This window comes from Tasmannia lanceolata, unplaced genomic scaffold (genome assembly GCF_043159265.1).
Source record: "Tasmannia lanceolata isolate RefF3 unplaced genomic scaffold, GAP_Taslan_0.1 ptg000008l, whole genome shotgun sequence".
Taxonomy (NCBI): Eukaryota; Viridiplantae; Streptophyta; class Magnoliopsida; order Canellales; family Winteraceae; genus Tasmannia; species Tasmannia lanceolata.
Window position 1 is genome coordinate 55020849 of NW_027518685.1, and position 24959 is coordinate 55045807.

General features: G+C 39.4%; 1 protein-coding gene and 1 long non-coding RNA gene across 2 annotated transcripts; both read left to right on the plus strand.

The window, feature by feature from the left end:
* Positions 1 to 753: 753 nt before the first annotated feature.
* On the plus strand, positions 754 to 3767 carry LOC143885359 (uncharacterized). Its single transcript, XR_013253246.1, has 2 exons — positions 754 to 1899; positions 3200 to 3767. It is a non-coding gene; the product is annotated as an uncharacterized LOC143885359 (long non-coding RNA).
* Positions 3768 to 9828: 6061 nt separating this feature from the next.
* LOC143885360 (putative 6-phosphogluconolactonase 4, chloroplastic) lies at positions 9829 to 18400 on the plus strand. Its single transcript, XM_077389495.1, has 3 exons — positions 9829 to 10165; positions 10265 to 10400; positions 17728 to 18400. Exons 1-3 carry the CDS (start codon positions 10011 to 10013, stop codon positions 18211 to 18213), a joined length of 777 nt encoding a protein of 258 aa, XP_077245610.1. The 5' UTR covers positions 9829 to 10010; the 3' UTR covers positions 18214 to 18400.
* Positions 18401 to 24959: the final 6559 nt, after the last annotated feature.

Genomic DNA, 24959 nt, shown 5'->3' on the forward strand with positions numbered 1-24959 from the left:
GGCATATGGCCATTCTTGGAAACTCAATTCGTTGTGCACAAGTAGTCATAATACAAATTTCTTTTTTTTGGTTCTTGAATTATAAATGTCCCAACTAATTCTATTTTTTTTTATTAGCAGTCCAAGTTTATCTCTAGTTCGGTGCCTGGTTGTTTAGTAGGAGTGGAATTTCACTCCCACTAGAAGCTCTTTCTTTTGGTTATTATTTCCCTAGTTGGCCGGTCATGGAGGTTCCCTTTCCTGCCCAGCTTGTGCATATATGTCGAGATGGGCAAGGTTTTATTTGTTTTTGCTCCCTTATTTTATTATTAGTTATAAGAAGAAGTTACTTCTCTCTATATACTATTATAAGAGAAGGATTTAGTAAAACCCAATAATTAATAAGTAGTAAGCACTATAATTAGAATGAAATTAATTCCCTTTTTGGTGTTGACCACCGGCTTAAATGTATGAAGAGTAAAGTCCTTTCCTTTTATGCTAGAGTCTTCCTATTCGAGGGAGGATGTTTGATCCATGAAGTATAGAGTAAGGGAATTAGCGCCAAGAGTAATAGTTTGAACGGTCCATCATTATTAGAATTCCATCTCTTTAAAATGGAAGTAAAGATTTTAGTAATTAAATATTGTTATAAATCCTATGGGATGCTATTTATGGAAGTCAATTGGCTTAGGAGTCCTTTTCATTTAAAGTTCCACCACCTAAGATATAGGCTATGGTTGTTATGACTAGAGATCTTATCTTGGAAGACCAAGGACCAAAATTATCTCTGGGCGGAAATATACATAGCCATATCTTTTATTTTGATTTGGTTTCAATAGATTATGTAGGGGATTATATATAGAACCTTTGCTTAGGAAGTCTTTTAGGAGGTTAGACGTGTGGGGTAGAGATTCTAGGAGATTGCATTTTGGAAGTTCGAAATTGTAGGGATATGGATGCGTGGCGATTGGTGGGAGATTGACGTGTGAGAAATTGTGGACTAGTTAGTTTTAGGAACTTTCTTAGATCGTTCATATTCCCTCATGATTTTTCGTTTGACTTATTGCTATGCCTTTAACTTGAAGATGAGCGAGCCATTCTCTGATGAATTTTAGAATCGTCTGAGAGGATTCGGGGATTGCCATCTTTTGCAAACCGCAAGCAGGAGAGTCCATCAATTTTCACCGATTGCTACTCGAGACTACATCAATTTCTCTTTGAGAAACCAAAGGCGTGGTTACAGTTTTGTGATGCCTATCACTTGGCAAGCGGCTGCAAATCCTATTCTTCCAAGCTTGAAAGTACAAGCATCTCTTGATCAAGTAAGGAGTTTTTGGACTATCTGAAATTGGGTCTTTCTTTTCCTTGTAACCTTGTTTGTAGATTCAGAGACCAAAGAGTAGAACTCCCTCTTTTAACCATTTATCTCTAAAGATTTACTTCTTGCACTATGTGTAGAGGATTTCTCCATCTCTTTAGTAGCACAAAAGTGCTAGTCTCAATGTTGGCTGCTTTATCATCGAATACATCAGAAACAACTTGAAGGTTATGAGAAAAACTATTAGTCCATCCACCATAGACCCAACCACTTGGACAGTGCTCTTAATTTCTCAACTTACTCCACTAATTCACCCCTTAAGCCCTTAGCCGACTCTTGTCAAAGATTTTAGCGCACGATCCGGTGCCACTAATATCCTTGATTATTCTTGGGTAGGCCACATTACTTGGCTCCGCACCTTTGCATTGTTGACACCAAAAACCCCTGCTCTATGCCTCTGTCAAGTCAAATCGTTTTACAAATACCAACGAGCTAGTTGGGTATTGTATTGGATGTTCATAGTAAGAAAGAAGAGAGAGAGAGAGAGAGATGGAGGCAAAGAAAAACAGAGAAACAAGAAGAAAGAAGAAGATAACTACGAGGTAGGTGAAATTATTTGTTTCATGTCCTTTAATTTCATGAGTAGTTATTTTCTATATCATGCTAATGTTTGTTGTTTGCAATTCGTATGAAAGAAAAAGGAGAGAATAATAAGTTAAATGAAATATATAATATGATTAATATTTCTCTTGATAATGGAGATTAGAAAGAAAAATATTAGATGTTTCTTGGTAAGAAAGAATAGAAAATAAATATATAATAATGTATGTGAGGTCACTAAATGTTATCTCATCCTTTTACATTTTCATATAATTACAAGAGAAAAGAAAAGGCTAAGTTTAAGAGTGAAAGCTCTTATATTATATAGATGGCATCATAATAAGAAAAAAGCTGTCACACAAAGAAAGCTTATTATGAGAACAAATTGAAGGATAAAGCTTATTCTAAGATAAAGCTTAATGTTATGATAGTTTATTTTTGTCAAGTGTAGTAGTTTTGATACTGACACACATATGTATTGATTTTGTTTTATAAATGATCCCTCTACATTAATATTTGACTTGTTCTTAAAAGTTTAGACATTTTATTTCGACCCTATATGTTAACGGCGAAGCATATGATTAAAAGAATGGTTTTGCAACCCAAGATTCTAAGCATTTGACCTATTTGCATATTTTTACAATATAAGAAGGAAACGATTTAAGAACTCTTATCACTATGGAATGCCCTAGCTATGAAAAGGGCGGGTTTGAGTTCATTCCGTGTCCTTAGGGTGGCACCCTTAAACCAAGGATATGAGGGCCTGCGCAGTGTCCGTCTAAGTCACTTCCAGTAAATCGACTGGACTAGGCATCCCTTTCGCACACTGGTAAATCGGGTGGATTGGGTATGTTATGATGATGATGATGCTGATATATTTATGACCTTCTCATACCACTGTCGTGATGGGCCTTGGGTGATATTACGAGGGGTTGGTATTGGCATTCATACCTTTCTCGACTAAGCCCATCTAGTTTATGTGCACAGTTTGTAAATGGGATAATTAAATGATGTATTTCGCATAAGTTTTCTTGCTTTAAAAAATGGTTTTATTGAGAATGGTTTTGTTACATGTAAGGATCACGATATTTTAAAGAGAAACTGATAAATTAAGATTCACTTTAAGATATGATGTAGTAATTATGTAGCATGAAATAAATAGTAATATATGCTAATATTATGAAGAAAATGAATTAAAGTATATATTAACATTGTTCTTTTCATGCTTTTAGATGATATAAAACGTTATTTTCCCTACTGAGTTTCTGTGGTTGAAACTTACACTAAAAATAAAAATTTCAGATTTGGATACCTGTTACATTCAAAAGGACCACGAAGAGGGTGGGAACTAGCGAAGGAGCGACGCCTTAGTAACTTCTGGTTTAGTTTCCCTTATTCATTGTTTTAAATTTCTACTTCCATGTTCTGTAAGTCTTAAATTATTTTATTCAATGGTTGAGATTACTTTTATGTTGGTTTTTACTTTCAAATTTTTTTTATACTGATGTCTTTTAGCTAACGGGCCATGTTTGGGAACTCCGAAATCCAGGCCGTTACAATGTTAAGATAATTTTCAAAATGGAGCTACCTAAATCATTGATGACGACATACGAAATGGTGACCAATGGCAAGACGAAGAGAAGAAGAAAGAGAGCGAGAAAAAAGAAGAGAAGAGGCAAGATTTTTGGAAAGTCCTTGAGGACAAGGTTGGTTTCAAGCGGGGTGGAATGTTACATGCCTAGACGGGTCCCGCTTGAGATGGGGGGGTTGCAATAATGCAATATCCAGTTTCCTTTCTTTTTAAATTGAATGTTGCAGTTTTGGTCTTTTGGAAACTTAACTATAATAAATTTTGACTTTTGACTTTTGACTTTTGACTTTTGACAGTTGTATGCATGGTAAAAGACAATATGAGTGGGATTAATCAAAATTCAAAACATGGTCCTGCAAATGTCATTAGCATATAAAACATAATAATTTTAGCACTAAAAAGTCTAAAATTTTAAACTGTACCGTCTGTACCTGTAAACATGAGTAATTGGTAGCGGGGTGGGGTGGGGCAAGTTCCATCTACGCACTCTGTTTGGATTGAATGAATTTTCTGGAAAAGTTGGGAAAGGATAATTATTTATAAAAGTACCTACCTATTTTAGGTACAAAAATAGATATAGGTCGAAACATGTCTATTTGATTTTTACTTACAGGGAGCTTCAATTCCTGATAATATCCCTTTAAATTAAGGAAAAATTGTTAGAAAAATGCAAAGTTTTGGTTAAATTGTCAAGTAAGGGTACGTTCTTTTTATTTGTGAAATAGGGGCTGTCAGTGCTTTTAGAAATCCCAAAGGACAAGAATACCCTCCCTATCCCTATGCACTTATTACCTTCTCACCTACCACCTTCTTCTTCCTCAAGACTTTTCTAACGTGGAAAACTCCATGGAAGGGTTTTGAAGGTTGGGAGATAGAGAGATAGATAGAGAGAGAGAGAGAGAGAGTCGGACTCTTGGAACAGGGTTTGGTAATCATGAAGGTTGCCATTTACAACAGGGTTTGGTAATCCATTTTCTTCGCATTTTTTTATTCTAAAACATCAAAATCAAGCTTCAATTTATAGTTGCCTGCATGACACTAAGATCACAATGTATATTCCAATTATCCTTCGAATTTTTACTCAATTTGAAAATAAAAATCTTTGGAATTATCCCAATTCTACTGGCTTCCGTCGGAAGTCCGAACAAAACTTCGGACTTCCGAATGAAAGCCAGTATACATAACCAAAATATTGGTTACATTCGGAAGTCCGAAGGTTTGTTCGGACTTCCGAACAAACGTTCGGACTTTCAACGGAAGACAGTCAAACTTTATAGTTCGGTAATTGTCATATGTAAGTGCATCCTTTTGGTATTTTTTTCGTAATTTTAATACTTTGCTTCCATTTTTTCATAATTTTTCATTTAAAACTTAGCACTTCAACCACAAATCCATAATGATTACTATTTTTTGCAAGTAATGATTACTATTTTTTACAATTATGCTTTTGCTAGCCACCTTTGCACCCATATTACTTCTGCCAATCTTTGCATCAAAGGATGGGCCACAAGCCAAGAAGTTGCCTCGTCAAAGGTGGCTAGTAAATTCCCATAAAAAAAAAGGGAAATGTTATCCACACTACTGTGTTTTGATGAGGGCACTCCTCATTTAATTAAAAGTACAGTATGGCCCCCCATAGGATGATCCAAAGCGTCAATTAGATGGGCCACAGCCTAAATTGGTTGTGTCCCAAAAATCATTTCCATAGGTTGATCCTAACCCTCCGATCTATAGAGGTTTAGGACCAACCCTCTAACATTCTGATCAGAGGGTTAGGAGAAACCTACGAAAATGCTTTTTGGGGCACAACCTATTTAGACTGTGGTCCATCTAATGAACGGTTTGGATCATCCTATGGTGGGGGCCATACCGTACTTTTAATAAAGTGAGGAGTGTCCTCATCAAAATACGGTAGTGCGGATATCATTTCCCAAAAACATCTTAAAAAATACGACAAAAATCCGGGTGACACGCGGGTCGACCCTGCCCGTACGGGCCCGGTGTGGGAACCACATTTTCTACCCCGGAACCACTAGGGAACCAAATTTTATACCTCAGAACCACTAGGGAACCACATTTTATACCCCGGAACCACTAGGAGGAAACCACATTTTCTACCCCGGAACCACTAGAGAACCACATTTTATACGCCAGAATCACTAGGGGACCACATTTTATACCTCGGAACCACTACGGAACCACATTTTATACCTCGGAACCACTATGGAACCACATTTTATACCTTGGAACCACTAGGGAACCACATTTTATACCCTCGACCACTACCGAACCACATTTTATGCCTCGGAACCACTAGGGAACCACATTTTCTACCCCAGAACCACTAGGGAAACACATTTTATACCTCAGAACCACTAATGAACCACATTTTCTACTCCGGAACCACTTGGGAAACACATTTTCTACTCCAGGACCACTAGGGAACCACATTTTCTACCCCGGAACCACTAGGGAACCACATTTTGTACCTCGGAACCACTACGGAATCACATTTTATACCTCAGAACCACTACGGAACCACATTATATACTCCGGAACCACTACGGAACCACATTTTATACCCCGGAACCACTAGAAAATCACATTTTATACTTCGAAACCATTACGGAACCACATTTTATACGCCGAAAACACTAGGGAATCACATTTTCTATCCCAGAACCACTACGGAACCACATTTTATACCCTGGAATCACTACGGAACCACATTTTACACCTCGGAACCACTAGGGAACCACATTTTATACCCCGAAACAACTAGGGAATCACATTTTCTACTCCGGAACCACTAGGGAACCACATTTTATACCCCGGAACCACTAGGGAACCACATTTTATACCCCGAAACTACTAGGGAACCACATTTTCTACCCCGGAACCACTACGGAACCACATTTTATACCTTGGAACCACTAGGGAACCACATTTTTATACCTTGGAACCACTAGGGAACCACATTTTATACCCCAGAACCACTAGGGAACCACATTTTATACCTCGGAACTACAGGGAACCACTAGGGAACAACATTTTATACCCCGGAACCATTAGGGAACCACATTTTATACCTCGGAACCACTAGGGAACCACTTTTTATACATAGCAACCACTAGTGAACCACATTTTATACCTCAGAACAGCTAGGGAACCACATTTTATACCCCGGAACCACTAGGGTACCACATTTTATACCCCAAAGCCACTACGGAACTAGATTTTATACCCGAGAACCACTACAGAACCACATTTTATACCTCAGAACCACTAGGGAACCAGATTTTCTACCCCGAAACCACTACAGAACCACATTTTATACCTCGAAACCACTAGGGAACAAGATTTTCTACCCCGGAACCACTACAAAACCACATTTTATACCCCAGAACCACTACGGAACTACATTTTCTACCACAGAACCACTAGGGAACCACATTTTATACCTCGGAACCACTAGGGAACCACAATTTCTACCCCGGAACCACTTGGGAACCACATTTTATACCTCGGAACCACCAGGGAACCACATTTTATACCCATGAACCACTATGGAAGCACCATTTATACCTCGGAACCACTGGAAGCCCCATTACACCCCGGAACCACCAGGAAATCATATTTTATACCTCGGAACCACTAGGAAACTACATTTTATTCCCCGGAACCACTAAGGAACCACATTTTATACCCCAGAACCACTACGGAACCACACTTTATACCTCAGAACCACTACGGAACCACATTTTGTACCCCGGAACCACTACGGAACCACATTTTCTACCACAGAACTACTAGGGAACCACATTTTATACCTCGGAACCACTAGGGAACCACAATTTCTACCCTGGAACCACTTGGGAACCACATTTTATACTAGGGAACCACATTTTATACCTCGGAACCACTAGGGAACCACATTTTATACCCTGGAACTACTATGGAAGCACCATTTATACCTCGGAACCACTAGGGAACCCCATTTACACCCCGGAACCACCAGGGAATCACATTTTATACCTCGGAGCCACTAGGGAACCACATTTTATTCCCTGGAACCACTAGGGAACCACATTTTATACCCCGAAACCACATTTTATACCCCAGAACCACTACGGAACCACATTTTATACCCCGGAACCACTACGGAACCATATTTTCTACCACAAAACCACTAGGGAACCACAGTTTATACCTCAGAACCACTAGGGAACCACAATTTCTACCCCGGAACCACTTGGGACCACATTTTATACTAGGGAACCACATTTTATACATCAGAACCACTAGGGAACCACATTTTATACGTAGAACCACTATGGAACCACCATTTACACCTCGGAACCACTAGGGAACCCCACTTACACCCCGGAACCACTAGGGAATCACATTTTATACCTCAGAACCACTAGGGAACCACATTTTATACCTCGGAACCACTATGAACCACATTTTATACCCCGGAACCACTAGGGAACCACATTTTCTACCACGGAACCACTAGGGAACCACATTTTATATCTCGGAACCATTAGGGAAGTGAGCTAAAAAAGTGATAGGGTAGGTGAAAATGCATAGGGAAGTGAGCTAAAAAGGTGAAGGGAAAAAGAGAAGGGAGGGTATTCTTGTCCTTTGGGATTTCTAAAAGCACTGACAATCCCTATTTCACAAATGAAAAGAACGTACCCTTACCTGACAATTTAACCAAAACTTTGTATTTTTCTAACAATTTTTCCTTAAATTAACCATTACCATATCATTTTCCTCTAAATTGTGAAAAGAGTAAAATTTCTCAAGAATTTTTTTCCTCTAGTCGAATACATTGGTTAGATTAACCCTGTAGAACCAAAACCTTCAAGGATATTCTTAGCAATGTTCTGCTGACGGTTACATTTTTTTCATACCTATTTACATGGTCCATTCTTCACTACAATTCTTTATTGGTATGATCATATCATCAAGAAGTTTCTGTAGATTAAAGTCATGGATATGCTTACTGGTTGTGCCCGTGTTATCTTTTCGGTTAGCATAGATGATCAACAAGCTTGAAGTGATATATTTCAGCAGGCGCAATTATTTTCCAAAGCAGCAATCGTCACCCTTTGTTGGGGGCTTATCAGATTAAGGATCATCATTTGAATGATAATCCTGACATCAACAGACTTTAAGAAAAATTTCTTGCTTCTCTGCTCCAGAATAGCTGATTAAATTGCAATAATACGCAGATTTTGTACGTTTCTTGAATTTGTGATTTACGCAAATAAGACGGACATGGATTTAATTGTTTTGATATGTTGTCAAGAAAACACTTATGCATAAAATCGCTCCTCCGTTTCGTTTGTGATTAATGATATCAAACATGTTAAGCATCATTTTAAGTTAAGCAAACGATCTAAAACAGCTTTTATCACCCAATATTTCTATCATTCTTGGGTGGGGCTCACCATTTGCAACTCATCTTTTGATGAGGTGGGGCCTCCTATTTTACACCCATGCATAGCATGAGCCTCGAATACTAGTAAGCTTATTATAAGCATGAAGCTTTAAGCTTTCTCTCCTTCTAGCCTTCAAGATATCAACCCCAAAGAAAGTCTCTCTCTCTCTCTAGTCCCCTATATGATAATGACAATCTTCACTTTATTATATAGTTCTTATCTAGAAGGGGCCAACATCATTGTTTTTGCAAAAAGAAGTCTTCTACTTTGCTTCATTTCCAAAAAAGGAGTTTGATAATTTACACATTTGAGTGAATTTTGCAAATCAGGTCATGTCATAATTTTGTGACCAAAGTACGCCTAGTAGAGGGAGGTGAAATTCATTCTTTTTAATGCTTTTTTAAACTAATACAATACTTTAAATCTGAATTTTTCTCTACATAATTTTTTTTTCAGGATAAATCGGTGTCTCCAACTAGAGACGTGGCTAAAAATAAGAAACAAAAAACACGAAACTAGTGTCCCAAAGTAATAGAAGTTGCTGAAAATTAAGAAACCAAAATCTCTACTCAAAATAGGATCGACTTTTTCCTAATTTTTAGCCACTTCTCCGGTCCCACCATCATCTCTATCATGAGCTATCAAATCTCTCTCCTTCTCTCATTGCCCTATTGTACCCTTACCACATATACTAATTTATCATGAAAAAAAGTGGGAAATTATATCCGCACAACCATATTCTGATATTTTCGCCGATAGTAGTTAACGAGCTGTTAAAAAGGTCATTACATTTCCCAAAAAGCTCAGAAAAGACACCCGGGTTTGTGCAAATATCAAATAAGGGTTGTGCTGATAACATTTGCCAAAAAAATTCCCCTTAAAATGGGGCCTCCAAGTGGAATGCGCAGAGAAAAAGGAAAATTCGAAACTCGTACCGAACCGATTCTCACGTGCAAAGCTTCTAAACTGTCACATTTACATCGCCCCATTCTTTATAGGCCTGAAGAATTGCACTAACCCAAGCTCATCACAACCACATTTTTCGACTTCGAGTGGAAATTACAGTCGGAAAATGGAAGCAACACCGAAATTACTGGTTTTTGAGAGCGAGGAACATGTGGCTGTGTGTTTGGCTAAATATATAGCTGATTTGTCTGGTAATTTTGTTCGAGAAAGAGGGGTTTTTACTGTGGTTTTGTCTGGTGGCTATATGATCGAAAGTCTCAGGTAGAAATCTGTGGTTTTGTTTATATGTTGTTTCTTTCCCCCTTTTTGGAGTCTTTGGTAATTTGTAATTTTGTTTTCTTTTTTGGGTTGGAATCTTAGGAAATTGGTGGAACCTCCGTACGTTGATTCTGTGGAATGGGGAAAATGGCATGTTTTTTGGTTGGATGAGAGAGTCGTCCCAAAGGATCATGCAGATAGTAACTATAAACTGGCCTATGATGGGTTTCTCTCTAAGGTTCGAAGAAGCCCCCCTCTGTCTCTCTCTTCGTTGGTTCTTTGTTTGTTTGTTTCTTCTTTTTTTTAGAGTGATTGGAGTTTATTTTCTCTTACATTGATGTAATAAATTCAGGCTTTTGCATTTTTGGATAATGATATCTGGATCTTTTGTATGTCTTTTTTCCACCATTCCTTTTGGACCCTTAGGTAACGAATACTTAATTTACTGAATTTCCAGAATGGCGGAAGCCTTCTTTATGGAAAATATGAATGTCACATGGCTAATTAATGGGGACCCACTTGCGGTAGAATAAATTAATTAGGAATTTTAGACAATAAGATCAGATCTTACCAAATCTGCTACCAGATCTGCTAATTAGGAATTTTAGATAATAAGATCAGATCTGCTATTTTTAGTAGTTAGGATGGATTAGAATATCAATTTAGATTAGGATAATCTTGATTTAGCAATTTCTGTATTTTTCTCCAACTATTTCTATGTTTATCTTTTAGTGCTTTATATAAGCACATGTTACTGTTAATTAAAGAAATGAAGAAACTTGTTTGAGAAATTATTCTAGAAATTGTGTTTCTCACAAAGGAGGATTGATTCTTCCCTCGAAGTGGATCAAGGGGCCGATCTTCCCTCTAAGAAGATCAATCACGTTACAAACCGATTCGGGTTCGTAACAAGTGGTATTAGAACAGTCAATCCTGCTCCATGGATGCATCTTCATATTCGATGCGCGAAGATTTGCAGAAGATCAAACCTCTTGTTTTGGAATTGATGGAAGTACATCGACAGTTTGCAGAAGGCTTGAACCAAATCAGCGTGGCGTTCGGAAAGTCCTACACGATGAAAAAGAAACGGCAAAACAGAAAGAGAAAAAAAAATACCTAGAAGCAAAGGTGAAAAAGCCACAAAAGAAAGTTCGCTACCGAAGAGTCTGTTGTTCCTCTCAAACTGTCCAACGCTATAGAAAAAATTCTCGCCCACAGCCATCTGTACATCAACATCCAAATCATTCCAGAAAAACACAACAAAGGAGCTTTGATGAATGCCATGATGGGATCGGTTTGAAAATGGAGTTGTCTCAACCATTGATAACGACAAACCGCAAGACAAAGAGAAGAAAAGGAGGAAAACGGAAAAAGACTTTCAGAAATTGTGCAAGATGTGATTTTTCACCCATTGGTCTGCAATCTCCAACCTTGAGGACAAGGTTGATTTCAAGAGGCGTGGAATGTTACGTGCCTATTAGTGGGGCCCACTTGTGGTAGAATAAATTAATTAGGTATTTTAGATAATAAGATCAGATCTGCTATTTTTTAGTAGTTAGGATGGATTAGAATATTAATTTAGATTAGGATAATCTTGATTTAACAATTTCTATATTTATCTCCAACTATTTCTATGTTTATCTCTTCTTTTTTTAAGTTGACAAATATATTCATACTAACAAAAATACAATGGGGACTAGAAGTCCCACCGGATATACATAGTATGAATCACTGAGGAGCACTCTCCTTGGTGGAAAGAAAACCTTTACAGCTTGAATTGAACAAACATCTTTACATTTTCCTCTACAGTTTTCAAAGACACCAAGCAGAAAAACCAGCACCGGAGCTTCCCTTGGATTGGAAGGCCTGCAATTCTTTTCGCCGAAGAGAATCTTCCTGTAATCATTCCAAAAATCAACAAGCAGAAGGCCAATTTGCTCTAATTATATCAGATTTCGGGTATGCAACACATGCTAATTTTTTAGAGCCTTAAGTTCCCTTCTACCTCTACCCCGGGTTTTCCCTTTTTTTTAGTCTGGAGTCCCTTTTTCAATTTCTACGAACATTTTCTTAGTTTCTTCTATATTTTCTCAAAATCCTAGTTCCAATTGATCTCCCAGTTTAGTAATCTTATCAAACTCCTCCGAGGACATTCTTTCCTCCGACTCAGATGAATTTTCTCTTTCCTCTTCTGAAGTCTCATCCCTAGGAGATTCCAACCTTCTTTCTTCTGATAAGCGTTCCCCCCTCTCTGGACAGGATTTAATTTTCCCTCCAAGCTCCACTTCCATTGAATCTCTTGTCGTCTTGTATCCTTCATCCCGGGGGGGAGGGTATCTCCTTTTCCTCTCCCCTTTCTCCGCCTTGATTAGCCTCCCGGCAATCCTTTTTTTCCTTCCCGAGCATTCCATTGGACTGGAGGGCACTGTCTAGATTCACCTGAACAACCTGGCATCCCAAAGGACCATCTTCGAAGGCCACTACTTTCGGCCTTAGTTTTGAGAGCTGGTATTTTTTGAATTTTTTTGCGATTTAGCTTCTCAATGGGGAACTATCTTGTGGTCTACCATATTTTAATATTCCTTTTCTCTGTAATATCTACTCCTTCCTTCGTCATCATCTGAATGCCATGCAATCCCTGATTGCTCATAATCATTTATCATTTTTATTATGTTTGATACAAAATGTTTCCTTTTTTGGTTTTTTTTGTTTGGACCACTCCTCCTCCATCGATTTTTGTGAGACTTGTATCCAACTCTCCAACCTTTACTGGTAGGGTACGGAACTTTGGTTTTATCCAAAACTTTTCTTTCACAGAAATCCTGTGATTTTCGTACTTTTTCGCCTTTCTAGATGTGATGTCTTTCTACAGAACTTCTTGTGTTTCGACTACGCAAGGTCTTTTTAAAACCCAATCTTACTTTTTTGAGGCTATTCCTAGCCTCTGATCCTTACCTCCCTTATGATTGGAGGCACCGTTTGACTGTCGATTTGCCAGAGACCGATTGAGACCATCATGGAGTGGGAACTCTTGCTCAGGATTTATAGGGATATGGCATTTAATGCTATCTGCTTGGTAGTCTCTATCCTTGGCCTAAGAGAACCAGCTAGAGAGGTCTCTACCACCCAGTGGGTAGGTGGAAATTTGAAATTTGAATTTTGGACCAATGGTTCTTGTCTGCCGGACTTTTCCCCCCTCAGAGCTAAACCTTCCTCCGGTGCCGGAGGAAGAAGACTAGTGATCTTAATTCCCAGTTGGCCAGATGATTGAGAGGATATTTCCTCACTCTCCACCTCTGGCATACATTTCACTTGTACTAGGAAGGGTTTGTTAACCACTTTTAATCTTACAAAAGCTGGTATCAATTTCCAATGCTTTGTTAGGACTTTTACGGAGGCAAAGGCCACACAATAGTCATGGTTGCCAGATAGTTGCACCTTGGTCACATGCCCAAAAAGCTTCCCCAAAGCTTCGACAGTTGATAATGACCAAGCATTGAGAGGGATATCATAGAATCAAAGGCATATGTTTTAGCTCCAGTATGTGTCGCTGGATTCCAGGAGGACAAGGAGGATAAATTAAGTCCCAGGGTTTCTGTTACGTCCCTAATCGGCCGTAACACAAATAAACAAAATAGAAAATAGAAATGAGGGGGAGAGAGGTTGATTTGAGGCAACCGGACCTCCTAATGGCTCGATTCGAGAGGAACCATGACTCTCCTACAAAGTTTCCTTTGCTGTAAAATTATCTTCTTTTCCTCTTTTCATTGAATTGCTACTACTACATAAAAAGAAGGAAGAGGGAGTGCCACATCACAAGCACACTTACCCACTAACAAGACACATCATAAGTAACTGACTCCCATTACCCTAAACACATTAGCCACAACTAATGGCCATTACACTAAAACACATACCCACGGCTATGCACTAACTAACCCCACATACAACATAAGAAAATACACATAACATTCCTTCCCCCTTACAAACGACCTTGTCCTCAAGGTCGAATTATTGGAGAAAAACTTATTCCACCAGGGTCCCAAAATCTTAATGGTCGCGATCAGTTGAACCTCGCCTCCAAAATCCATCGTGATCAAAGTTGGGACGAAATAAGATTTTTCATGAAGCCGCTTCAAAATGATGAAATGATCATGATGATCCTTGGTGGTGTCTTCAATAAAACTAATCTTGTCGCCATCGATTCTCGCACTTTTCTCCACATGAACATCAACACTTTCATAATTTAACTTTTCTCTTCTTTACGCAATTCTTTGACCTCTTTGCTGATTTTTTCCAAGTTTTCCGCAAATCACCGGTGTTCTTCCATCATTTTCAAAAAAAGCACTTTAATTTTGTTGGAAATCATCACGTAGGGATTCCAAAATCTCCGAAGACGCAGCCATGGCGTAGGATCTACCGCTCTGATACCAATTTGTTACGTGCCTAATCGGCCGTAATGCAAATAAACAAAAGTAAAGATTGAAAAAGGGGGGAGAGGTTGATTCAAGGCAACCAGACCTCCTAATGGCTCAAATTGAGAGGAACCATGACTCTCCTACAAGGTTTCCTTTGCTATAGAATTATTTTTTTCTCCTCTTTTCATTGAATTGCTACTACATAAAAACAAGCAGAGGGAGTGCCACATCACAAGCACACTTACCCACCAACAAGACACATCATAAGTAACTAACTCCCACTACCCTAAACACATTAGCCACAACTAATGGCCATTACACCAAAGCACATACCCACTACTATGCACTAACTAACCCCACATACAACATAAGAAAATACACATAACAGTTTCACCCCCTTTTCGTAGGATTCGCAGTGCTTGTTGTTCCGAATCAAATCTAAATAACACTTCCTGGTTATTAATTGCAAGTGGTTTCAGTAGTAATGATAGGTGTCATTCTTTAATAGCCCACGGCCAAGTCTCTTCTAGGTCCCACGAATCAGTTTTCATGCACCCAATCAGGCATTTTTTAAGCTCCTTTCTACGACTTCCACGACTTCACCATCCACCTCTATTTCTGGATATTTCCCCAAGGTTTCCAAGCTGAGTGGGATAAAAGTTTCTCCCTCATCCATTCTTGGTTCGTCTCTTTCTCCCTTTTCCATATCATTTTCTCTGTGTTTAGAGCACCTGCGGCATCTAGTATGCGATCCAAAGTTGTAACACTCACAGGATGAACAAGTCCAATTGTCTGGGTGATTTTTAGTTCAATTACCTGCTTGCTGCCTGTGGATTGGAGGAAGATCTGGTGACCTCTCTCCTCTGCTTTCTATATATGGCTCATATTCACAGGGGCTTCTCAGCCTCGTTCGGGGGATGAAACTCATACTCACGAGGGCTTCTCGGCCTCGTTCAGGGGGGATGATAACCTACTTCCATTACCCGGTAGGATCAGGTTCCTCCTGCAACATTCCTTATCAATCTCCAGCCATTGCAGAGCTCAACTACCGTATAACCAACCTCTCTTATGTCTTTGTACAGGTCTTTGAAACTTAGAATATGAAATCAATTAATCAAGATAAAGTAAAGAGAGATAAAAGGAATACACCAATTTTATAGTGGTTCGACCAAACTCGAACTACGCCCACTCTCTCAAGGATATCTCTTCCTTGAGCTTCACTAAACCTATCTCCTTACGGGTGGGGATCAAACCATTACAAGATTTATGCCCAAGCTTCCCTCCAAAGGTTGATCTGGTCCCTTCTCACCAATCTGAAGCTTTATCCCCAAGCTTCAACTCCCGAGGTTGATACAATGCCTTCTCACTAATCCGAAGCTTTATTCGCAAGCTTCAACTCTCGAAGATTGATATGGTGCCTTCCCACCAAGACCGAAGGTTGATGCGGTGTCTTCTCACCAGATACAATAAGAAAAAAACAAACAAAAACTCTATCAAGGTGGATGTACAATGGAAGCTCACACAAACAACTCTCAAGAAAAGTATACAATGAAAAACCTCGCTAATCCTTCAAGTTCTTGCAAATATTGGCATAATGGTGTTCTAACACTTTGAATGCTGATCATAATAAGTAAGCACTATAGTTAAGTGATAAGTTAGGGACCCAAGGGTCATAATTATAGAGTTTGGAAGAGAAATAGTAAATTATAGGAGTCTAACGGGCAGAACAAACGAACCCACAGTCGACCATCGAACTAGCCATTAGAGACTGACAAGTGCAGGAAATGCACTGTACGGTTGACCCTACTGTCCGTCAACCATGGAAGGTCATGGTCGACCGTGGGTACAGTTTTTGCACAGTTTCTTTTGGACTTCAATTTTTCTTTCCTTCAACTCATGTGTAAAGCCTTTTATGACCTTTATTAGTCATTTTTAGTTTGATTAATCAACTCTTCGTGCCATTTACTCATGAGGACCTGGAGAGATTAGTTTACAAACTAAATATAACATTCCTTCTTTAATAAGTACTCAATCTTCGATTCTTCTATACTTGAGCAATATGTCTTCAATTTTTTCTTCTTACTCCAAGTGATCTTCACTTCATGAATCTTCAGGTCTTGATCCAGGCTACAATCTTACTTCACTTGAATCCTACAAAAACTCTTTCAAGACTTTTATCTATTAGTACATCAAATATTCATACATTAGTACACCAAGTAATAGAAGATAACATATTGTGTTTGTTGTCATCAAAACATGACTTAAGGAGTGACCAAGGTTGAACCCTTGGATAATAGTTTGCAATTTCATTCAATGCCTGTAATTTTTTGCAGTGGACCTGCGGGTGGTCTGCAGTTCTTCCTTTCGACATAATACATTTATTAGAAAGTTGAAATTTTATCGTATTCAGTTTGTACTAAGTATTGATCTTTATCCTAGCTGCTGTCCATTCGAATTCCTGAACCTTGGTTGGAACTAGAGCATACCGGATCCTCCAACGGAAGAAGGAACCAGCCGAAGAGTTAAGTGTGGAGGGGCTATTCTCTGCCCCTCTTGTAATCATTGCTCCTGCATTTCGCTTTTTGTGCATTCAATCTATTTTCATCTTCAAAAGAAAGAAAAAACATTCTTCTTGAGTGAGACAACTGAGAAATAATTTCGTTTTTTAATTTATGATAGTAAACATTTGCTGTGGTCTCACCCTGTTTTGGTTTTCAAGGAAAACAAGGTACTGGGTTATTTTCATAGGATAATAGACACATTTCTAAGAATTATATTTAATATTGTGCTGTTATGACATGTTTCAGTTGTTACACTAGATGGTGATCTTGATTTTTTATGAGTTGTTGGGCATTATGAATGCTTTATTTTTCTTTTTCAGTTGAGCGAAAGAGACAACTGCCATACTTTCTAATTGCTTCCAACTTATGAAAATAGAAATTGGCAGCTATATTTAGGTTTTTGGAAAAAATATATGTTATTTGGTTCTTTTTGAATGATAGTATTCGCGTTTTTGAGAATTACAACTGAAATTGTTGATGTACGGAATCATGTTTCTTTTTTTTTTGCTATAGCTGGTGGACTTTTATGTTTTTCATGCATAAGGAAATCCATGATTTTTGTTTTCTTTTTATCATGGAAGCGCAGGTCCCAATTCCTCCGGGTCAGATTTATGCCATCAATGATTCACTCTCTGCTGAGGGTGCTGCTGATGATTATGAGGCCTGTCTAAGGCAATTGGTTAATAAACAGGTTGTGGACATATCATCAGTTAATGGGTTCCCCAAATTTGATCTCATTCTGTTGGGAATGGGCCCAGATGGTCATGTAGCATCTCTCTTCCCTGGGCATCCTCTCATCAAGGAGAACCAACGATGGGTTACCTTTATAAAGGACTCTCCTAAACCACCCCCAGAGCGGATAACTTTTACCTTTCCTGTCATCAACTCGGCTGCAAATATTGCACTTGTGGTGACTGGACCTGGTGAAGTTGACGCAGTGGGTAGAGCATTGAGTGCTGATCAGAGTTCTGTTCCTCTGCCTGTTCAAATGGTTTCAACTGAAAATGGGAAGTTAACTTGGTTTACCGACAAACAGGCAACTGCAAAACTGGAGGTTCAGGGATGTAAGTAATAACGAGTTTTTGGGAGATTCAGATAGTATATTATACCAGGGTAATATCTGCTCAAAAAGGAAAAAATATTGTTAATTATTGTGGTAATATTTCTGTAATGGGTGGATAAGCAAAAGATTGTGCAGTCATATTAGTTGACTTTGTAATCTATAGTGGAGCTAATGCTATGCGTAGTTTGGGTCATTATCTATTGGTGCATAGTGAAAAAGGATTTAGTGTTTTTGAATGTCATGCACATATTATGTAGTGTTCTAATTAGGTATGCAAATTGATATGGTTATCTCATCTCTAATTATGTCTCCCTGATGAAGTCTCTATGATCTAGCTCTCAGTCAAGATCAAACAACACTGTAAATTACTAGGCTGTTTATTTTCTCGTTTTCTTTTGATGAACTTCCTGTCGAGAAGTATTATTTCTTCTTGCTTGCCATCCAAAAAACAGTGTGTACCTGCTTCCAGAGAACCATCTAATCATGTGAATGAAAGTTATTTCTATTGATGCTTTGGGTCTATTTTTCTCTTTCTATAAAATACTGTGGATAGTCTTGTACCTAGAATCTTATATCATTGCCTTTTACACCTCATTTGCTTGTTCGATTTGCAGGTCTATTATTTTATCTGCATTTCCTTTTTCACAATGTGTGTTTTTTGCATGATAACCAGAGCATCTATGAGATGGGTCAAGGTTTTTTGTATTTTTCTTCCGAAAAACATGCATCTTTAACTACTTTTGCTTGATCTTTTACTGACCCACCTTTAACCACTCATTTTGGGGTTACTTTTTCACTCAGTTCTTGGCTAAAATATGCATTTGTATGTCCCACGGTTGTCAATTCTTCTAATGCCTATAGGTGATGGTGCATATGCTGATGCTTGGGGAACCCAGTGAGAAAAATAAATCAATTTTTTTTTCTTGTTTGGCATGGGTTTACATACTTCTCTTTTGCACCTTTAGCATTTCAACATGCATGCAAGTGGATATGCTGAATATTTCAATGCTAAAATAATGTTTGCATGTGTTTTGGCATTATTAGTTCAGAACATTGTTAGTCCTTGACACAAAGTTCACTAACAAGCTCGCTACTTAGCTGTGATGGTTTAGGAGAAAAAGTGAGTAGACAGAGATCTAAAAGTAGGTCCGAACGCCCGGCATCAATCAAGAGCTGGACGAGTGTCGGCAATCCTTACAGGAGCAGATGTTCACAGTTTCACGAGACTGAATATAGTTTTTCTTACAAAACAGATTCCCGTTTTACTAGCGGTCCTCTTTACTTTTTAACGGGCTGTTGATTGGAATTGTAACCATTTAGTCCCTGCTTATCAAAATTATTGTTAAAAAGTTCTTAAGAATTTGTTTCGAATCCGAATCGATTCGCACCAGGATTGATCATCTTAGAGGGAAGATCGGCCTCTTGATCCACTTCGGGGGAGGATCAGTCCTCCTTTATGCATAAACAAAATTTCTAGAATAATTTCTTCATTGATGAAATAGAAGATTACAACTTATTTATATCTCATAATCCTACATACTTACCTACATAATCCTACTCAAATCTACTTCCTAATAGCTTACTATTCTAAGAGTTGCTAATATGCTAAGAGTTTATGAAATCTTCATCTCCTACTGAATATAGATAACTATTAAAAGTATTTTGCCAGAAACCACATTTATATCAAAAGCTAATTTAGATAATTGCTAAATCCTAAGTGGGACCAATCTAGGTACGTATCATTGGAAAATGAGATCTTGCGTCCCCTTCTTCCTCCCTTCATCTTGTAATTAGTCATCATTTCGCATGCCGTCATCAAAGGCTGCGACAGCTCCATCTTCAAACGAATCTCATCATGTAGTTCATCAAAACTCTTTTGCCACGCTTATTTGAAATAATAGAGATTTACATGCACGAATGGTCTTGGATGATGATCTTCTCGATGGCGTTGGACATGTGTGAGAGGGATGATGGATTTTCCGCCAACGAAGTCATCGAACTCGCCGACACTGAAAATCAACAACGACTTTCTTTTGTTACTTCTTCTCTTCTATATATTTTTTCTTCTTCTTTTGTCCTCTTTTTATATTATGTCGTTTCCTTTTTATTGTGCAAGGCTTTTCGACGATGCTCTCGCTCAAATCTTCCATCATACTTGGAGGTTCTTTTGAATTCACACCAAACCATAATGCTATCTTGTTGAACCTGGCCTTCATAGAAGCTAGATGCCTTAGGATCTCTCTTATATTCTCATCCCACTAATCCGTTGTTCCTTTGATTTGCTTCGACATGATAGCGGATCGTGCTGCTTTGATACTAATTGTTACGAACTAGAATCGGTTCGCAGGATTGATCTTCTTAAAAGGAAGATCGGCCTTTTGATCCACTTCAAGGGAAGGATCAGTCCTCCGTTTGTGCATAAACACAGTTTTTAGAATAATTTCTCCATTGATGAAATAGAAGATTGTGGACCCCGATCCGAGACGGGCGTGGAGGACGGGCCCCCGCGCGAGTCTCTCTAGATCGTCCACGTGAAGGAGAGCCCCACCAAGGAACTCTCGAAAGAGTGCCCCTCACAGCATGAGCGGCGATGTAAAGTGAGATACCTCTCGATTCGGGGACTAGCCCAGATTCGAGGCGTATCTTAAACAAAGAAGAGTCGCCATCCAAGGAAGTGGGCCCTGGATCCCATGCTGTGCTCTGTTGCAACGGATAACCAGAGATATAAAATAGGGTTCGTGCCTGATGACGAATGGGGAAGGGATTAGGCGCCCCCAATTCGCCCAAGTGCTAGCACCTGGTCTCTTATGCCATTTATTATTAATTTTGAAGAGTTTTGGGCGAAAATCATGCGAAATGGGAACGAATATCTCCGAGATAACGTCTAGCTAATCATGCATGTCTCGGAGATGAATAAGAAGCACACACAAAAGAAATGAAAGATATGTCGCCTAAGAATAGCTAGGTTATGAGTGCCATGCCTAATTGGTGTCTAAGTTCTGGTGGACAAGCACATGCATGTTACAGCTAAAGGTATAGGATCTGTACATAAAAATAAGAAAACACAGCAAAACACACAACACAACACGACTCGACACACGACCCGACACGACAAACCCTAGACTCTAATGCAATACTTGACTCGGACCAGGATGGCCATTCATTGTATTTTTGGAAATATTTGAAATGTTTATTTTTTAAAGGTTTGGAGATTTTTGTATTTTTCTGGATTTTTGAAAATGTTTATTTTTAAAGGTTTGAAAGCTTATGGAAGTTTTGAAGTTTTTTGTATTTTTGGGAATATTTGAAATGTTTATTTTTAAAGGTTTGGCTGGACCTGGGATGTGGATCCCAAGCTGCACTACGTACCCTGTTGAAAGGGATCAAGCCAACGTAGTTCGGAACAGAATTCCTAACTACTCTGCACATGACTCAAGATTTTTTGAAATTTTGATTTTTAAAATGTTTTTGGATTTTGAATTGTTTTTGAGATGTTTTTGAATTTTCAAGTGTTTTTTGGAATGTTTTTGTTGTTTTCAAGTGTTTTTGAAATGTTTTTATTGTTTTTTGACACCAGAGAATAAAATCCTATCATCATAAGGGTAGGGAGACTTCTGGAATCCCGCAAAGGTTGGACATCATCCTATACTTTGCGGGGGAACGAACAGGAAAATAACTCGGCAAGGGTTGGACAGCATCCTATACCTTGCAGGAGCGGGTAAAGATCACAACTTTATGGGAGGATGGACAGAATCCTAACCCCTATGATGACAGGAAAAATTCCTGGACTGACTGAAGGACTGACTCCTGTGCTGAAGACTGTTATAATTACTATTCATAATTACTATTTATAGGTACTATTCAAAACTACTATTCATAATTACTATTTATAAGTGCTATTCAAAACTACTATTCATAATTACTATTTATAAGTACTATTCAAAAACTACTATTCATAATTACTATTTATAAGTACTATTCAAAAACTACTATTCATAGTAGGACCCGCTGCTGTGGGACCCGCTGATGTGGGACCCGCCGATGTGGGACCCGCTGTGGGACCTACTGATGTGGGACCCGCTGCTGTGGGACCCGCTGTGGGACCCGCTGATGTGGGACCCGCTGATGTGGGACCCGCTGATGTGGGACCCGCTGTGGGACCCGCTGATGTGGGACCCGCCACTGTGGGACCCGCTGATGTGGGACCTGCTGATGTGGGACCCGCTGATGTGGGACCCACTGTGGGACCCGCTGATGTGGGACCCGCCACTGAGGGACCCGCCACTGAGGGACCCGCCACTGTAGGACCCGCTGTGGGACCCTGCTGATGTGGGACCCGCTGATGTGGGACCCGCTGTGGGACCCACTGATGTGGGACCCGCCGCTGTGGGACCCACTGATGTGGGACCCGCTGTGGGACCCGCTATTGTGGTGTATCGTGTAGTGCAAAGAATGACTAATTATAAAATAAAAAAACTGAACTTACACCGGCTATAATAGGAGGAACAGAAGATCCAGGAAGATGTTGACGGAGTCGGTGTGCTTGTGTGGGGCCCGCTGCCGTTGGATGGGTTGTGGGGAGGCTTGCCGGAGAAGACGGTGTTTGGTGTATCTTGAAAACCTTTTTGCTATCAAAGGCTCAAAGCCCTCCCCCAAAACCAAAGGAAAAAAAATATCAACCCAAGAGAAATTTTGCACTCTGGCCGAGGAGAGAGCTCTTCAGCTCTCTTTTCTTTCTTTTTTTAGAAGAGAGGAATTCAACCTCCAATCCCCCCTCCTCGCAGCCCCCGAGACTACAGCCTTTAAATAATACCAGAACCCCCGTGAATTCCGCTGGAATCAAGAATTAGGAGGTAGTCTTTGTTGGTGGGTGTAACGTGTTTCGCACTTCGCATGATTTCTGGCCCACAAGCCGAAAGCATGAGGCATTTTTTTTGACTTTTCTTTCCGGTCCTCAAAAAATGTGTCTTGTGTTTTATCAGCAAAGGGACCCACCAAATGTGAGACCCAAATCTCATATAATCCAACTCGCCACTTCGCTTTTTTTTTATATTATATATATATATATATATATTTATATATGTAACCGACGACTTCTACTCTCTCTCTCTAAAAAATGGATTTTTTTATTTTTTTATTTTATAAAAACAGGGTGGTGATATTGGCACTACCAATATTGATGGGCGCACTATTGGCGGGAAAATTGATGGGCGCACCATTCAATCGTGTCTTATTCGAAATCTGCTCTGCACCGTTCCAGGATAATTCACCCCCCTTTTCTGGTTTACACTACGGTCCTTTCTCTGCTCGTTCGCTAGGCAAACGTACTCGGATTTTGACGAAATTTTGCGGGGACCTAGCTGGGACCCTAACTTACCTTGGGGAGAAATTTGGAGTCCTAAAGCATTGGTTTGATGGGGTTTTGCATAAAATTGGAAGGGTTTAGGGCACGGTCAAAATGGGGTGTCTACAGATGCCCCTCTTTGGCAGAGCGTGCTTGTCGCGCGAATGTCAAAGCTGAACAGACAACACATTTTGACTGGCCCAAAATCAGAGGGTTTTTTTTTTTTTTTTTTTTTTGGATTTTTAAAAATGATACTCACAAAGATAACATGGTGAAATAGCCTTTCACCGGACTCTGACTCCACAAACGCGGGTGAGATAGCCTCTCTTGAACTCGTAACTCAAAAATGGATATATGGATGAGATAGCCTCTCTTGCAAAACTTTAAAGGATTGATTTGGCTGCGAGAGAGCCGGGAAAGATATTGGTTTGGTAGCGATTGAACCAGAAGCCGAGAATTGACTTGACTGCAAATGAGTCGGAAGGTCAAAATTTGCTTGGTTGCGAGCGAACCGAAAAGCGAAGGGTTGACTTGACTGCAAAGGAGCCAAAATCATGGATACTGGCCTAGTTGCGAATGAACTATAAAGTGAGGGATTGACTCGACTGCGAATGAGTCAGAGTCAGGGAGATTAGCTTGATTGCGAATGAATCAAGAAATCAGCAAGAAACTCGGCAGCGAATGAGCCGAAGAGTCTAAGATTTTAGCTTGGTTGCGAATGAACCAAAAGACTGGAATTTGATTTGAGCTGCGAATGAGTTAAGAATTGGAAGATTGACTCGACTGCGAAGGAGTCGAAGTCAGGGAGATTATCTTGATTGCGAATGAATCAAGAAATCAGCGAGAACTTGGCAGCGAATGTGCCGAAGAGTCCGAGATTTTGACCCGGTTGCGAATGAACCAAAAGGCCAGAATTATGACTTGGCTGCGAACGAACCGAAGTCAAAGAGATTAACTTGACTGCGAATGAGTCAAGAAATTAGAAAACAGGCCTGACTGCGAATGAGTCGGAAACCTAAGATTTTGACCCGGTTGCGAATGAACCAAAAGGTTGAAGATATGCAAACCTGAATTTGGATCTGAGAAGATAGCATCTTGGCAGATGATCAGGGCGGAATGATTAGACAGTTATCATGATCAAACCTATAACCTGGTTGCGAATGAACCGAAAGGTGGAGGTTATGAGCGAGACTGCGAATGAGTCAAAACTCAAGGATTGACCTGGTTGCGAATGAACCGAAAGGTCGAAGATATGCAAACCTGAATTTGGATCTGAGAAGATAGCATCTTGGCAGATGATCAGGGCGGAATGATTAGACAGTTATCATGATCAAACCTATGACCTGGTTGCGAATGAACCGAAAGGTCGAGGATATGAGCGAGACTGCGAATGAGTCAAAACTCAAGGATT